This window comes from Acipenser ruthenus, chromosome 10, assembly GCF_902713425.1.
Source record: "Acipenser ruthenus chromosome 10, fAciRut3.2 maternal haplotype, whole genome shotgun sequence".
Lineage (NCBI taxonomy): Eukaryota > Metazoa > Chordata > Actinopteri > Acipenseriformes > Acipenseridae > Acipenser > Acipenser ruthenus.
The window spans coordinates 31388178-31405164 of NC_081198.1; the positions used below are offsets into that span (position 1 = coordinate 31388178).

General features: G+C 40.8%; 2 protein-coding genes across 5 annotated transcripts in view; both read right to left on the reverse strand.

Moving 5' to 3' along the window:
- Window positions 1–973: 973 nt before the first annotated feature.
- Window positions 974–8391, reverse strand: LOC117402915 (ADP-ribosylhydrolase ARH1-like). 3 transcript variants are annotated; one of them, XM_034004582.3, is made up of 4 exons: window positions 8255–8391; window positions 3565–3877; window positions 2414–2774; window positions 974–1995 (listed from the first exon to the last, which is right to left on the reverse strand). In XM_034004582.3, exons 2-4 carry the CDS (start codon window positions 3869–3871, stop codon window positions 1596–1598), a joined length of 1068 nt encoding a protein of 355 aa, XP_033860473.3. In that variant the 5' UTR covers window positions 3872–3877; window positions 8255–8391; the 3' UTR covers window positions 974–1595. The 3 variants fall into 3 exon arrangements, with proteins under 3 accessions (XP_033860473.3, XP_033860463.3, XP_058888006.1); XM_034004572.3 differs by having other exon boundaries at window positions 3565–3982; window positions 8255–8348; XM_059032023.1 differs by lacking the exon at window positions 8255–8391 and adding an exon at window positions 7953–8075.
- Window positions 8392–15027: 6636 nt separating this feature from the next.
- Window positions 15028–16987, reverse strand: part of aox5 (aldehyde oxidase 5) — a 43915-nt gene continuing 41955 nt past the window's right edge. The window contains exon 35 of one of the 2 annotated variants that reach the window (XM_059032025.1): window positions 15028–16154. In XM_059032025.1, coding sequence (XP_058888008.1) covers window positions 16119–16154 — 36 coding nt within the window. In that variant the 3' untranslated portion in view covers window positions 15028–16118. Of the gene's footprint in view, window positions 16969–16987 lie in introns of both variants that reach the window. The other variant, XM_034004654.2, reaches the window with a different exon arrangement.

Sequence of the window (16987 nt, forward strand, 5' to 3'; positions counted from 1 at the left end):
GGGGCGGGCTCATGGGGATTGCCTGGCCTATAAACGGATACTTTGTTGTTCCCTCAGGTCTGCCCTTTTTAGATGAATGAGCCGGCAGAGGCGTTACGGACGGAGCGGGGCTGGAAGAGAGCCGCCAAATAATTACAAATAAAACACAAAGAAAAGAATATTGTGTAGTGGGGAAATGAATGGGCAGACCCCAGGGTTTGTATAGGAAAGGGAGGGAACACTAGTGAGCGTAGGACGGAGTCCCGGACCGTGCGGGTAGCGACGGTTGGGGAATCAGCTGCAAAGTGCAGCACCTTTATTTTGTAGAGTTTTGTTAACAGTGTTTATTTTTGTTTTTCTTTGTGCCTTCTGTTTTTGTCTTAGTTAATGCACCTGCGTTTGCGCTCTATATACCTTTACCATCGTTGGTAGCAACGGTATCACAGTGCCATCTTGTGGCGATAAATAAATTGTGCACCCGAGTGGTGTCTAGAAACCCAGTTTTCTGTCTCCTGTGTCAGCGATTCTCCCCCACCCTTCCACAGTGGTATATGGCTTTTATTTGTTCATTCAATATTCTGCTTTATACCACAAGTATATATTTTTAAAATAGCGATAAAATGTGTACATTTTTTATATTAAATTAATTCAAGGGTTATTTTAGCTAGTGGATCTTGAGCCGAGGACACATTGGCCGACCTAAGCCCTCCCCACCTGGGTGGCGTTTGGCCAACTGTGTTCCGCCACCTGGGAACTCCCGTCCATGGTAGACAGTGGAATAACCTAGTGGCTTTATTTTTAGATTCACATTTTGTTCAAGGGAGACCTGGTCAAGAGGCTGGCGTATCATACAAAAAACACCAATTCAAATGAACACAACCAATACAAACAAGTGAAACCAATTACAAAAAACCACTGAGGAGCATCGGCCAAAGCATGTCTCTGTTTCATAGATGTCACATTTGTTTAAACTCCTTTAGAGATATTGAAAGCGTCAGTTCTTCCTGAAGTTTATTCAAAGACCACAAAGCAAAAACACTTCACTACTCAATGATTTATAAATGTGGTTAATTCCTGTTCAAGCAATGGTGGCATTGATTGCACAAGTACTGTCCTTGCTATAAGGACCCATCACTAACAGTTTTCAGTATGTCACGTTCAATGTGTAAATGAGATAGCGAAATAAAGATGGAGCACTCTAAATTATTTAGGTTTATCCAGGATTCATTTTAATAGTTTTTCTTTACCCCTACCTTACTTTTTATGATATTCTAAGTTCTGTTTTAATATTGAGATTTGTTTACTCAGTTGCTCAGTCTAAATGGTTGTAATCTTGCTTTGCTACTTTGTTCATGCAATATTATGAGAATTTTCTCCACTTGCTCCAATATGCTAAGACATTAAAAAAAACAACACATAGCAAGTGGTTGAGTTTAGCAAAAATCAAATGTTACTTAAAGGCATGAGCGGTAATTACATAACATGTGTTTCTGCACCTATTTAATTAATGTAAGTGCAAAACAGGTGAGATTTTTTGGCAGGTGCAATCACTTTTATAAAAGTGCACTCAAGTAAGCTTTTGCTTACTCCTAAACCTTTTGAACGGTTTGTCATTTTTATCTAGTTTCCTGACTGAGCTCATACAGGCTCTCCCCAAGCTTGGCCAGCCTGTCCCGGTACTCCAGTGTCTGGTGATTGCTCCCGGGCACCCCCTCAAAGCCATGCATTGCGCCCCACCAGCAGGCAGCGATGACTGCAGTGGAATCGCTGTCACCTCCGTGGAAGAAAGCATGATGGGCCAGAGACACCCAGGAGTTGCCAGCTCTCAGGATAGCATCGTAGGCGATCATGGGAGCATCGTGCCCGCTGCTGCCCGCCCAGCCAGAGTAGCTCAGGGTGCGATAGAAGGCGTCCCTCTCTTTCACCCCGTACTCGGGAGGAAACTTGGCCTGCGACTTGCCATCCAGAATTCCTCTCTCGTTGAGGTAGTTTATCCACTTATTTTCAAAGTAGTCCCTGGAACAGAGTAATACAAAACAATTTCAAATCATCCCTGCATTCTCCGATCAGTTCTGAATATTGTATTCTGAAAGAAAATCTAATTCATTGATTAGTGGGGTATTTGCTGTCTGTCTGTCTGTCCAACTGTCTTTCTGTCTGGCATTTGCACCTAGGGAACCGCTTCTCCAATTGTGATTAAACTTGCAAAAGACTTTATTTAGGACAAGTTACTGAGTGTATCATATCTGGGAATATATAATATATGGAGGGTGTCTGTCTGTATGTCATACATTTATAGAAAACCTTGAAAAGGACATTCCTTAGTACCTTACTGAGAAAAAAAAAAAACTGTGGGTATATGGAGGCACCCTGTTTGTCTCTGTAATTCTGCAACTGCAATTGAAAATCAGTAACCACACACTCTCATACTCACCACGCCTGCAGGTTCTCCTTGACACAGTGCCCCGACTCCTCAATGTGTCGTTTCGCTGCACTCAGAGTGTGGAGGAGCCCCTGGCCCCATTCCTCAAGGGGTTTCAGATTGACAGCATAGGAGGTGAAGAGTGCCGCCGCCAGCGAGCCCAGGTAGCCCGTAGGGTGGTGATGTGTCATGCGGCCGCTCTCGATGCTCACCGCTATTAGCTGCTCCAGCTGGGAGGGCGCTGGGAACCTGAGGCCGATGCACATCGCCCGCATTGCAGCCCCACACCCCCCTCCTGCGGGGTTAAAGGCAACGCGCCAGCCATTGCGGACATTTGGCTTCAGACTGTGAACCACTGCTAAACACGTTACACCTGAAATAATCAAAGAATTTAAAAAGGCAACTTGCTGCCTAACATGTTTCCAAACGTGTGTAGCAAACTGCCTGAAGCTCAACTGTAAGGTTGACATTCAAGCACAATATAGGAACAAACTCATGCAATACGCTTGTAAAAGTTTACACGTGATGTTCAGTAATTCTGCAGTAAGTCTATTTTAAGCCTGTATATCCAGTTGACCAACTCTCTTATTTTATAAAAGGGTCTTCACATGGCAAGAGGACCACACAGCTGAGTGCTGAATAAGAAGACACTCGGATAGCATAACACACAAGGTCAAATGGACAGGTTAACTTATTAGAAATCATGTTTGCGTAAAGAAAAGACAAAACACACAATTAATGTTGTTATCTGTGAATTTTTGTCTATAGGGCAAAATAAGCTTGAATGTTCTGAAATCTGCCGTTTTGATTGGCCGAGAGGGGCATCATGATTTATCATTTATAAACTGGTATAATCTTTGACAAACTCTTTATCAATGTCTTCGTCTTGTAAAAGGAGGTTTGCGAGTGTTCTTATTATAGCTTAGGGGTTTGGTGTTGACTAAGATGTAAAACAACTTGAAATTGCACGTAACAATTACCCTGCAACTTCCTACTGTTTAAACAGTAACCAGTTTCAAATGTCATTTTAATGTCCCTTATTATCATATGGTGTTTGAAATCATTCTGGGTGGTTTTGGGTTATGTTATTTTTCAGAACTGCCTTCATCTGGCGTTGAGCTGATCCCAGCTGCTCTGCACTTACAGAGACACAGTCACATTACCTGGAGCTCTGCCGTTCATGTCCTCCATGCACTCGATGTATTTCTCTGCAATATTCCTGTACAGCTCCGGCATGGCTGGCTTCTTCCCTACTTTGACTAGCGCCTCTGCAGTAGCCAGGTGCATGACGGTGTCATCGCTCACCATCCAGTCATGAACATCCACCTTTTCCAGCCCTCCCATCCTGGAGAGCTCCTCGTGAATCGTTTCTCCGCTGTGACAGAACTCCCAGTTTCCGTTGTTGTACCCCAGGGCATCCCCGACTCCACTCAGCACCATAGCAGCCACATACCGCTCTTTAAGGGACATCTTGACCTTTTGCATAGGGAAGAACAACAACAATTGTACAATTGTGTGGAATTCCCCACTGAAGAAAGAGTGCATTGCCCCCAAACCAGTGCACACAGAGGTTACAAATACCTGTAACAAAACAGAGAGTTAATTCAATTTTAGCCAAATGCAATCCCAGCTGTCTACAGGAGTCTAGAAGTGTGTGATAAAAGTTTGGTTTGGATTGGTGCCAGATCACAGCAGCTATCACCTTCACCACGTAGATTGTGACAGACGGACAGATGTGTCTTTTACACTGTCCAGCCTACAGAATATCCTCTACTTGGCCTGTGCTACTCAAAAGATGCACAGCCAGAATTGCTGTATACAGATATATTGCCAATAAACAGGTAATACAAATGTGGCGCTCACCAGTGCTTGAAATGGAAAAATAAAAGTGCCGGTACTAAAGCCCTTTGATGGGATGTAGTGGTTTGTAGGGGGTGGATTATGAGGTGTTACAGATATTCCTTTATCCATATCTTAATCGTTTGCAGCCAATAAAAGTAAAAGAAAAGTATGTAATAACAAATTTAAAACTGAATCATAAAAATAAGTACTTGGCAAATAATGCCATCAAAATAACTTCCATAGGGACTGGAACTGGCACGCACTTTAAAAATACAAGGTTGGATAGATGGCTGACAGCTACAGCATTTCTTTTTTAAGTCAAAATATTCATGCAGCTGAAAGCGCTTCACATTCACTTGCTGGCATAGCGATCGTTCTGATCGGGCATCTTTGCATTCCTTGTATTCATGAAATCCTTTTATATTCAGGGTGAGAATCGGCTCTTCTGAGTCCTCTTCCGGAATCTTTCTTTCCGTACCACCACTCTTTATCCATGATAATTAGAAGCCCAGCGGCAGTCACTTTAGCAGTTTTTGGTTTTTAAAATGTAATTTTCTCCAGTCGTGTAACACATATGGGGCTGTGCGTTCGTGTACCTTTCTGTCCGTATGTATTAAATATTCTCACAAAGCATGAAACGCGGGAGTGCAGAAATAAAGGAGATATATTACATTATACCTAAAAGCCCCGGGAGCAGTCACATTAACGGAACAGAAAACAATTGTATTTTGATTATACAGAACAGTATTCTACTATATTATTTTTATTTACCAGTCCACAATGTGTTTAGCTGTAATCAGATTAGTCTCTACTCTCTGCCTGAGTGAATGACTGACAGGTTATTGTTTTCAATCAGCCTTCTGAAGGCTGGCGCCTGCTTGCCAGCTGCGCTGCTTTGGTCGGTCAATTAGCATCAGGACTAGTGAAAATAAATACCAGAGACCGTGGAGTTTTACAACACAACAAAATATGGACTTGATGTTTTGGATCAGATGGCACGGAAGTATTCCGTGAAAGCTGGCTCCCAATGATGGTCTGTTCAGGTGTTTAACAATGTATTGGACCTAGCAGCCATCAACTCCTGGGTACTTTACAAAGAATGCACGGAGAAGAATTTACCAAGGAAAGAATATATTTTACAGTTAGCACAGGAACTTTGCAAGAAGAATTTGGAACAGAGGGAGACTGCCAAGCGTGTACCTACAACTGAAGCTGACAACCCCGCTGAGCGCCGCCAATGTCAGGTTGACAAGTGCAATAAAAATAAAACTTCGGACAGCTGTGCCCTGTGCAGAACATTATCTGTGTTGATTGTAAACAGCCTTAGACAAGCTAAAGGAATACCATTTTGTCGAAAAAAAGAAATAAATTAGTTCATTTTTATAACTTCTTGTGCTGTGTGCCCCTGTAAAATGATTTATTTATTTATGTTGTTCAGTTGCCTTTGCTCATCTGATAATAAATCAATTGCTGTTGAAAAGTTAAAAATGTGTTGCTATCATTTCAGTTTTATAAATATTTATGTTCAAATCTAAATCGATGTCTGTTCAGATGTTTATTTTTTACATTTTCTTGTTTTGATTTGTAAAATAAATGTTCATATATATGCGTGCTTCGGTTGTTCAGAAGTTTGTGACGTACTCAATCAAAAAAAAAAACTAATTACATCCGACTGTTTCTCCTTTCATTATACTATTTACAGTGTTTTGAATACAGCCGTCAGAAAGACTGCTGCGGGGGTTCTAGGTATGAGTATATCTTCAGTCCTTCTACTGTTAACAGACTCATGTCTAATGCGCTACTCAAGTTCACAATCGGTCTACGGCTGTGTTCCATTTCAAAACCTCGCCCCTACACCCTACTTCCCTTCAAAGTAATCACTTCCAAGAGTGATCACTTCGAAGGGAAGTAGGGCGTAGGGGGCGCAAAAGTGTTTTAATTGGAACACACTTTAGCGTCATCATTCACGGCCAGGGAAAGGCGTCATTATTTGTCAGCGCTAGAAATGTGTACAGTCTGCCATAATGATACGCAGCATTTTATTTTAGGGGAGTTGGGTATAAATGTACATTTTGGTGGTGTTGATACTTTGCTTTATTTCAACAAACATTGAACAGAAGTTTGTGTATATCTTTAATTTCTTAGTAGTTTTTGGAAGATATATTCATAAAATGAAGTTGTCAAATTCTTCTCTAAATTGTATTTGATGCATTATAGCAACACCATTAAAACAATTAGAAATAAGAAAACAAGAAAAACGTGTGCTCTTTAAAATTTATTTTGGAAGCAACATTGTAATATTCCTGGCAATGTATAAAGTTTATTTCTCTCGTTTTTATTTTATTTTTATTTATTTATTTATTTTTGATAGGAGTTAATATCCTATTGTTGTATAATTTTGTTTCAATAAAAGCATTTTAAAAAGTACAGTCTGCCATAGAAGAAACTCGGGAGGTCGTTGACATTTTTTTTTATTTTCTTGTATGTGTAAGATATCTTTTAAATATTGCTATGCTTAAGTAGCTAATTCATTATAAAGCACTAATAAAACATTTGCTTTTCGTGTTGTCATTTTATATGGGTGCGTATATAAAATATAAACTAACGTAATACTAACCAATACAACTGAGATATGTAAATATACATTTTTAAAAAAAGTTAATGGAAATAAACAAATGTATTTAAAATTAAAACGTCATCAAGCAGAGAATGCAATAAATTCATCTCGAACATTGGTTTACATTTATCTGGGGACACGTACAAGAATCACATGAGTTCTTTATATGACACACGAAGCACAATATTGTTTTGTTATATGATTGCTAATTACATTTGTATACAAACTCCAATTCTCTGGCTCTATTTTGCGCTGTGTCTAAGGAAGCAATGTTTGATGCGATTAACGCAATGCTTGGTGGGTTATAAAAAGAATATCTCTTCCGCGGAAGTGTACAGTGTCAGTGCTTGTACACTTCGGGAACGCCCACTTGAAGGCCCCTTCGAAGGGAGCATTTTATGTTCACGACAGATTGGAACACTCCTTAACATGGCCGCCGCCCACTTCCGCCCTTCGATCGTCACTTCGTAGGGCGCATTTTCAAGAACTGGAACACAGCCTACGTTTTAAATGAAACAAGCCTACAAGCTCTGAGAAGGTTCCCTGCGCTAGTTGCAATGCACTCTGAGAGCTGTAGTCTGTCTTAAGTCAACCGCTCGCTAGTTTGGATAGAAAAGGGGGTGGTACGCAAGCCTTTGCTTGTGATGATTCTCATTTGGATTAAATAAAGTGATGGTAGATAAATCTTTTGAATTGAGAAGTACCGCCCCATTTCAAGCACTGGAGCTCAATATAGGCCTGAAAACAACAAGGGTTAAACTGTCTTTACATGCTTCCGTATTACGTGACAGACAACAGCATCGCAGCAAAACATTACATCCAGATTACTTTTGTGCTTTTCGTTTTAAACTCGTGCAAAAAGCTACATTAAAAACACACACACACTTTTAGCTTTTACAGGAGGATAAGAATTAATCACAATCACTGTATTAATCTGTATATTGCTTAATACATTATGAGGTGTTTAATAAGCACACGCAGAACCCAACATACGGCTGAAGTTCATGTTTTTATTAAACATGTTTAAACTACTAGCCCTAATTAATTAACACATATCGGCATACCTAGGTGCAGAAAAACGGGCCAACATACCATGTAATGTATTATTTCGAACACATGAAAGGTTTGCGTCGATGAGTGTTCTCTTCCCCTTCCCCTAACCCTAATCCAAGAGAGGTGCGTGTGTGTGTTGGAATGAAGAACGGCGTTCAATTTTAAATTCAGTACAGTGTTCGAATTTTTTCAGCAGGACCAAGCTGAAAAGCCTGACCCGTTTTTCTACACATGTACCCATATGTCACTAACTGTAACTGAACTGATAAGAAGCTCAATACTTAAAAACATACTATAATTAGTGTAGTAATACTACTATAATAATAAAGTCCTATCTGTACCTGGAAACAACAGTGCCTCTTATCAACGCTCTTCTATATGGTAAACACAAGACAGTCAACTCCGGCTTGTCTTCAAGGATAATAAAAAAAAAAAAAAAGGTATGACACAGGCACGGTTTTGGGGATGGAACCGCATAACAGTCTCGCGTTTTGATTGGTCCATGTCTGTCACATGAATATGTCGTCACACGAGTGGAAAAGCTTGCAGGCATTTTTAACATTGTGATCAGAGAGAGAGATCTGCTTTCCACAACCTTTCCATTAAAATATAATGTGGTATTACGCTGTACTGATATAACAAACTATGGGTGATTACTTTATATGAATTATCATGTTATGCACGAATGTAAGAATTGGCTTTCTGTGGTGGTGTACTTTTTTTTATTTCAAGTAGCATATATCTATAATCGTTTTTGCGATATATTTTAATATAAAATGTATACACTATTGCAGTTTTGTTAGAGGATACATTAGTTTATCTCTAATGTAATCACAGTTTTACATATAGACTGCCCCTGTTTTCATTTACGTCGCAAATTCTGGGCCGCTTTGCTTTTCAGATAATGTCTCAAATTCTGGGCCGATTTGGTTTGCAGATAACGTCCCAAATTCTGGGTCGCTTTGGTTTTTAGATAACGTCCCAAATTCTGGGCCGTTTTGGTTTTTAGATAACGTCCCAAATTCTGGGCCGCTTGGTTGTTACATAATGTCCCAAATTCTGGGTCGCTTTGGTTGTTAGATAACGTCCCAAATTCTCGGGCCGATTTGGTTTTTAAATAACGTCCCAATTTCTGGGCTGCTCTGGTTTTTAGATAACGTCCCGAATTCTGCATTTTCGAATTCAGATCAGTTTTTGAGATATTCTGCTTAGCTGACAGCCGAGTTTCTAGTTCATGCATGCACAGTTTACCATAAACTGGACCGTTAATTCATTTAAGAGTAACCCTTAGTACATGAATCAAAGTTAATGTATTTTTTACTCTCCCCAGAAAACATTTAGGAACGGTATACCTAAAAAAAAATACATCTCATTTGCTTATGTAATGTCCATCAATATATACTGAGGCGTAGGGGTTTATCAGAACTTCTGGGTTTAAGAGACCAGTGCCCTTCAACAACTTCAAATAAATCCTATTGTATTGTATTAGTCAACATTTCCCTTATCTATTCCTGATAGTTTATACTATAGGTCAGGGGTTTTCGACCTTTTTTTGAAACTGTACCCCTTCTATCTATCAGCTTGAGTACCCCTTTACAATTTTCGCTCAACTGAACGGAACCTCAGTTACAGTAAAATGGAGAATAATCTCATGACCCCCCCCCCCCCCCCCCCCCCCTGCTGGTTTAGGACAGAACAACAAACAGTTGGCTTAATTCTTAAAACTTTTAACTACAAGTATTTGGATGCACAGAATTAAAATGACAAGTATTGGGTTAGGAGCACACCTAAATTTTGACAGCCTTTTGTAAAAGTGAAGGCCTTTTGATACCCAGCATACACTGCAATACCCAGCAAAGTTATATACTGATATTCTGATAGCACAGCAATTCAAATAAAGTTTGTAATTGGTTGTGTTCCTCAAATACACAATAAAAAGTGATATTTATAGGGTATACAGTTATACAGCGATACAGTGGTTTCGGACATGTAAGAACAGGTACTGCGAGCATCTGGATTCATATCCAGAGGTACTCTGTAGCCTCCTAGGACATTCACAGCTTGTTTGACACCCTCTTGTAGTTGCCTGTTTCAGCATATAAAGCAAAATGCTGTTTGTCAATCTCTCTTTTTTCTTATAAATCAGTCTTTGCAGGAATCATTCCAAAAACACTTGAATCAGTTAGGGACTACCAGTCTGACACTACAGGCCTTTAAATTGCAGTACTAATTTGCAAGTTGCTAAGTGGTTGCGTTCCTCAAATTTGCAAAAAAAAAGAACTAACACACTGGAATGTGGCCAAGGGTCAGCAGCCCTGTTTTCAGAGAAGTGCATGAGTCAGCGACATGAGAATAGGACACTGTCTCAAATGATAATATTTTGAGACAGCGATAATTCCTCTTTTCTCCCCAGTCACTTAGCTAATATTCTTGTATTCAACTTTGTGGGACCTGATAGACACTCTCTCCCTAGCAACTAGAAAAATCAACCAATCAGAAAAGTCGGTAGGCAACAGTATCAAGAATACCACAAGGTTGGTTTGAGCTGACTAAGGAAGATAAGAATTACCACAAGTCATGAACTCTGTGCAAAAATTATGATTATATAAGGAACTGTTTGACTTTTGAGCTTTCTTTGCGGTTGCTTGCAGAGTCTGTGACACTCTGTTGAATGCTCCAGTCTGCAGACTAATAAAGTATGAGTTGCACCAACTTGTCTCTGTCTCAATCGTTCCCTCAGTACGGGACCGGTGCCTGCTCGGTTGTATGCAGAAAATTCCACCACAATCTCCACGACCCCTGGGCCAACGAACTCAGACGGGCGCTCTTTGCGTGCACAAGGGTCTTAGCTAAAGAAAGACATCGGCCACGGGTTCATACACCACCCCACTGCCAGATGGTGGGCGTTGCCCCAAAGGGGTTTTATAATGGGATTTCCCATAGACATTTTTCAGGGTGCTATATCTCGGGTTCCGGGGGTCCCCGAGACTTGAAAATCGGTACGGCGGTCCACCTCGGGGCCCCTGTCGATCCCTCCAAGCGACGTGTCCCCAGCTAGAAAGGACAACAGTTTAGACTTTTTTAGCCAACCTGGAGCTCAAAAGCTATTGGAAATGCAACCTTGACATGCCATCATGCTGAAAATGTGTAAATTGGTTGAAAATGTAGCATTTGAAAACAGATGGCTCCCTGTGAAAGAGGGCCCCTAGACATGACCCTAGGAAGTTCAACCCGGTTTCTAGGCCCCAGGGTCATGGAGATATGATCCCGAAAAGGGTAGTTTTTGGACATTTTTGACAGGGCATATCTAGGGTTCTGTGAGGGTTAGGAACTTGATTTTTCTCTCATCTGGTATAGTACTAGAAAATCCTATTACGTTCAGAAAATCTTTAAGGCCGGGGATACAAAATATTTCAGCTTCTCTGGTGCTGTGAAAAACAAAACATGATTTTATATCGCAGCATTTCTTTATTTCTTACTGCTTTACAATTTGTATTTTTCCTAAATAATTAATTTCTTAACATTTACAGTATTGCAGCTTTTTAAAAAGTATGATTCCTTTTTAATTTCTATGGTCGATTCCTTTTTCTTTTATAACTTGGTGATAAAATATTATATGTTGCTGTGTGTGTTTTAATTTTTTTTTGTAAAATAAATACATCGTGAAATAAGACTGGAAGTAGCTCGGGTCGTTGAGCAACATTACTACCGTTTTCGTAATCACAGCAATAGCTGAGAAAATGCACGTTCACGGCCACACACGCAGACTTCTATTAAAGAAATATGCGCATGCTCCAAATCAATCTAGAGAGATCTGCGCAAGCGCGAAATATTGTGCGATTGCTCGGGGATGCAAGATATCAAGGGGGTACAGGATTCATCATAACACCGGTAGTGACCCCTTTCTGTATAATGTAAAATCTGCCTTACTTCCTATTCTAAGCCGTCTCTTTTTAAAACGATTGCATTTTTAAACACGATTCACCTAGATTTATTTAGAGACACCCCTCCTTAACACATACGTGTTATTATTTCTACGATCGATGTTTTCACCTGGCCTAACAAGAGCTGTTTATCGCCGAAGTGCTGTCAGAAATTGCCACTGTCATACATATTCATGAGCAGTCAAGACTGTGGCGTGGTTTGGTTTTCAAGGATAGGCAGTAACTAGTAATGCCTTGGAGGGTGTGGCAATATTGAAAAAAATAGTGATATCTCCCGTTTCATTTTTCCGCTGGATGATCTTTTGATATCTGTAAATCAATTATAAAGTTTAAGATGATATAAGCAAAACATACATAAAATACATTAAGAACTACTATTGTTAGAGTATTCAAAACTGTTCAGTCATGAATTGCAACCGTAACTGAGAAGTGAGCTAAGAATATAAATACAAGCTGATAATTTAAAAAAGAGACGTAAATGTACATATTTTTAAATGAAGCAGTTGCTTCAATTAATAAGACATAAATATACACAGTATTTTTAATAATACTGTATTCTGTCCCACCGTCTCCTGCCCTGCTCGCTCCTCCCCTGCTCGCTCCTCCCCTCCCCAGCCCTGGCTATCCTCTACACTCTGTTCATCCCATAACAAGCTAGAGGACAACCAAAGTAGAGGACATTCAGAAGCTATTCTCTAGAGTATCTTCTCCTTTACCCCCCCCCCCCCCCCCCTGATCACATCCCTCTTCCCTGTCCCCACCATTCTCCTTACTCCTGGATTCCAAGTCAACTACTTGCACCCTGGATCCCATTCCTACTCGCTTCTTCCAATCCATTGCCCTCGCTGTTCTTGCTTTTATCCCTTCCCCCATTAACACCTCTCTGCTCTCTGGCTCCTTTCCCTCAGCCTTCAAAACTGCTCTTAAGAAACCTCTTCTTGACCCTTCCTCTCCCCAGAACTATCGCCCTCTCTCCTCCTGTTCCTCTAAATGCTCGAGTGAGCTGTCCACCGCCAGCCGACATCCTTCTGTCACGGACTCTCTGCTTGACCTTCTTCAACCGGTTCCGTCCTGTACATTCCACGGAAACCACACTCCTCCTGTAACTGACTCTCTGCTCTCTGCTCCATTCTAATTCTCCTTGACCTCTCCTCTGTCTTTGACACTGTCGATCATGCCGTTCTCCTGTCCTCTTTCTCTGACCTGGGGATTTCAGGCACTGCTCTTGACTGGCTTTCCTCCTATCTCTAACCATTCCTTCCAGGTTTGCTGGCGTGGCTCTCTCTATCTGCTCCTCGTCCCCTCTCTATAGGTGTACCTCAAGGATCTCTCCATATTGGACTACTGTAACTCTCCTTGCTGGTCTCCCTGCTTTGGCTATCCGCCCCCCTTCAGCTTCAAAATTTTGCTGCTCGTCTTGTTTTCTCCTAATCTCATTACTCTCATACCCCTCTGCTTTGTGCCCTCCACTGGCTACCTATCTCTGCTCACACTCATTTTAAGACCCTTGTTCTTGCCTACCGCTCTCGTCGCCACACTGTCCCCACCTACCTCCAATCCCTTGTGTCTCCCTCCACCCCCTCTCGTCCTCTCCGTTCCTCCTCTACTGGCCAACTGGTCATGCCTTCCCTCCACTCCCCATCCTCCAGTGCCCGCTCCTTCTCTTCCATAGCCCCTCTGTGGTGGAACCAGCTACCAGAGAAGCTCAGGACTGCTACATCTCTCACTGCCTTCCGTCGCCTCCTCAAGACCCACCTTTAGACTGCTTCTACCCCTCCTACTATGCGCTGGACTTGCCTGACCTAAGCACTGCATCACTGGACCCTCAGCTAAAGCACCATCCTTGCACTATCGCACTACTGATATGAAATTGTAGATATCACTTGCAGTAATCCTTACTTGTTGCATCCCAGTTCATATTTTACTTAGTAGTATATCTGCATTTACTGTAAACTGTACTGTATTTAAATATGAATCTTTTAAAAAGTTGCCATTATCTAAGTTGGCAATAAGCGAAAAACCATAGGATAGGATTAGTTCCTATAAAAATGTTAATAACCAAAAGTTGTCTTTATCAGAGTTGCTAATAAGCGGCATCTATTGTATACATTATGCAGTATATCTGTTTTCAATGTTTATCTGTACGAATTGACATATGTCTGATGATTTGAAATGTGATCAATATAAATTGTTTTGGACAAAATGAAAATTAACATGGATACTAAAGTTGCAAGTATGTCTTATTAAAAAATACAGTGTCCATTATTAATCTATTAATTAATAGCAACTGCTTCATTTAAAAAGATGGTTTCCTTTAAGAAGCTTGTCATAGGTTGATTGAAGTCCGTTTCATATCTTTTCTCCTTATATGTATTGTTTACGCATTATTAAAAGTGTCTATTATTAAAAATACAATGTCTATTATTGAAAATAGTGTCTATTATTTGAAAGGATTTTGAAATCCTCTGTTCCAGGGAATACTTTGAAAACAAGTGGATAAACTACCTCAACAAGAAAGGAATTCTGGGTGGTAAGTTTCCTCCCGAGTACGGATTGAGAGAGAGGGACTCCTTCTATCGCACCCTGAGCTACTCTGGCTGGGCAGGCACGATCCCCCCATGATCGCCTATGACGCTACTATCCTGAGAGCTGGCAGCTCCTGGGTGTCTCTGGCCCATCACGCTTTCTTCCACGGAGGTGGCAGAGATTCCACTGCAGTCATCGCTGCCTGCTGGTGGGGCGCAATGCATGGCTTTGAGGGGATGCCCGGGAGCAATCACCAGACACTGGAGTACCAGGACAGGCTGGCCAAGCTTGGGGAGAGCCTGTATGAGCTCAGGGCACCAGTGAGGTGGAACATATTTACAAAATACAAGTTCCAGTAAGGTTGTTAGGACTGGACCACTGTCTCAATGTGTACTTGTTCGCCAAGAGGCCTACTGACAAGCCAACTGTTCAGGTTGAAAAAATGCCAGTGGTTTAATCAGGGCAACCAAAGTAATACTAAAAAGATGATTTATTTTAATGATAACTATGTATCATCTACTAGCCAGGATATTAACCCTTGTATCAAAGACAGTCAATCACATTAGAATTAAGGCATATTATTTGTATTTGAAAGTGGATTAAATAGCTTTTCACAACTGGGATCAGGAGTGTCTTCTAGTCATTCAGCTCTCCGCTGTTTTAATATGGGATGCAACACAAGGAATTTTGTTTGAAATGGTCTTTATTTGAACATACAGTCAGTTTTACACTATTTAGACAGCACTGCGTTCTTAAAGGGGCATCATACATTTTCCTATATCCTGTGTGCTCTGTACACTTCTCTGTGGCTTCTGCTCAGCTCACTTTACACTAACTATTCCAGCAAAACTGCTTCTTAATAGCCAGATTGTAAGATAGAGGTGGGGATTCATATTTGAGTAGCACTGTGCAATGAAGATCTCAGTGAAGCACTGTGTACTGAAGCCTGCATACCGCTAATATGATTCTGCACCTTACAATAAGCCCTGAGGAGTCCTTTAAGATGCAAGTTCTGTGGAATAGTTGGTATGCCTGGGAAATAATGAACTGAGCTGAAACAGCAATGGAGAACATATGTAACATTATAGTACACAGGTAAGAAATTCTTTATTAAGAACATCCCTTTAATGTACAGTCATGTTAGCATTCAGCTTTAAATACAAATGCATTTGTTACAATTCTGATTATAAAAGGATTTGTACAGTGAATTCTGAAACCTTGAGCTGCGACGCCCTGATTGTATCTTAACACTGTGGGCATGGTGAGCCCTGCCAGTGCGGTAGGAATCACCCAATGATCTTGGCTGGGGATAGATTACCACATCACTCTTTGCTTGGCCAATAAGAACTGTGCTTGGTTGTGCATTCAGGTGGCCTGACAGGGGAAGACGCCAGTGTAAACAAAGACCAGGCAGAGAACAAAACAGGCAAGCAAGGCTGAGGAAGACAGCCCGCCTTAAACAAATAAAACAAGAATTAAAATAAATAATTACGTACCCGAGGTGACGTGTGTAGATATACGGGGAACTCTGGCCACCCCAGTGTATAGAGAACAAACAAGCATAGGACAGAGACCTGAACTGACCGGCTTCGCAGTAGTGGGGGCACTGCGTAAGCAGCACCTTTATTTTGTAGTTTTATTACTGTGTTTTATTTTCTCTTTTTATTTTGCCTTTGGTTTTCATTATTATTTCAGAGCACCTGTGCGTGCTGACGGATACAAGTGCAACCCCTGTTTACCATCGTTGGGGGAGTTGCAGCACCAGCGCCACCTGGCGACAAATAATAAAAATAAAATTACCTAAATAAAAACTGGGCATCAGTTTAGTGTTTCAAATAAAACCTTCTGTCTCCTATGTGTGTCAGTGAATTGCCCACCACCCTTCCACAGATATATACTGGCCCTATCCCATTTAATTCTTGTCTTTTAACAAAATAGCGCATCGCTAAATAATGATTTGATCTTATTATGCATCATACAAGTAGCCATCCAGGATCATCACATGTATATCGGGTTGCATGTTGTATCACGAACAGCATATTGTATTTTTTAAAGATTTGGTTTCACACCTTAAAGTGAAATGAGAAGTAATCAAACTACTTTGTTTTGGTATTTAGTAATTCCAGAGAAGCAGTAAGTCATTCTTAGTAATGTTTGTAAATGTCTTGCTATTAGTAACAACAACAGAAATAATAATTATAATAATAATAATTTGCTCCACCCAAACTGCATAATCAATGATGTATCATCTAATAGCTAGGATATTAACCCTTGTATCAAGGACACAAAAAATACATTTGAAAAAGTAATTCCCAGAAACGCCATGTAATCTGTAGTAATTATCAAGTAAGTATCAAGTTATTTTTTATAGTACAGCTAAAAAATAATCAGTAAGTGGTAACAGACTAAAGACAAAGAATGTGTCGTGAACAGTGACAGGCAGGTGCAGATCTGTAAACTAGGATGTTGTGACAGGGATCAGGGGAGCGCTCCAGCCCCCTGCACAGGCTCTGTATCTTCATGCTGTTTCTGGGTCACACTCCGATGGTCCATGGAGTGAAGGAGCCCGGCTCCACTGCAGGCACCTGGGATACATCACAACAA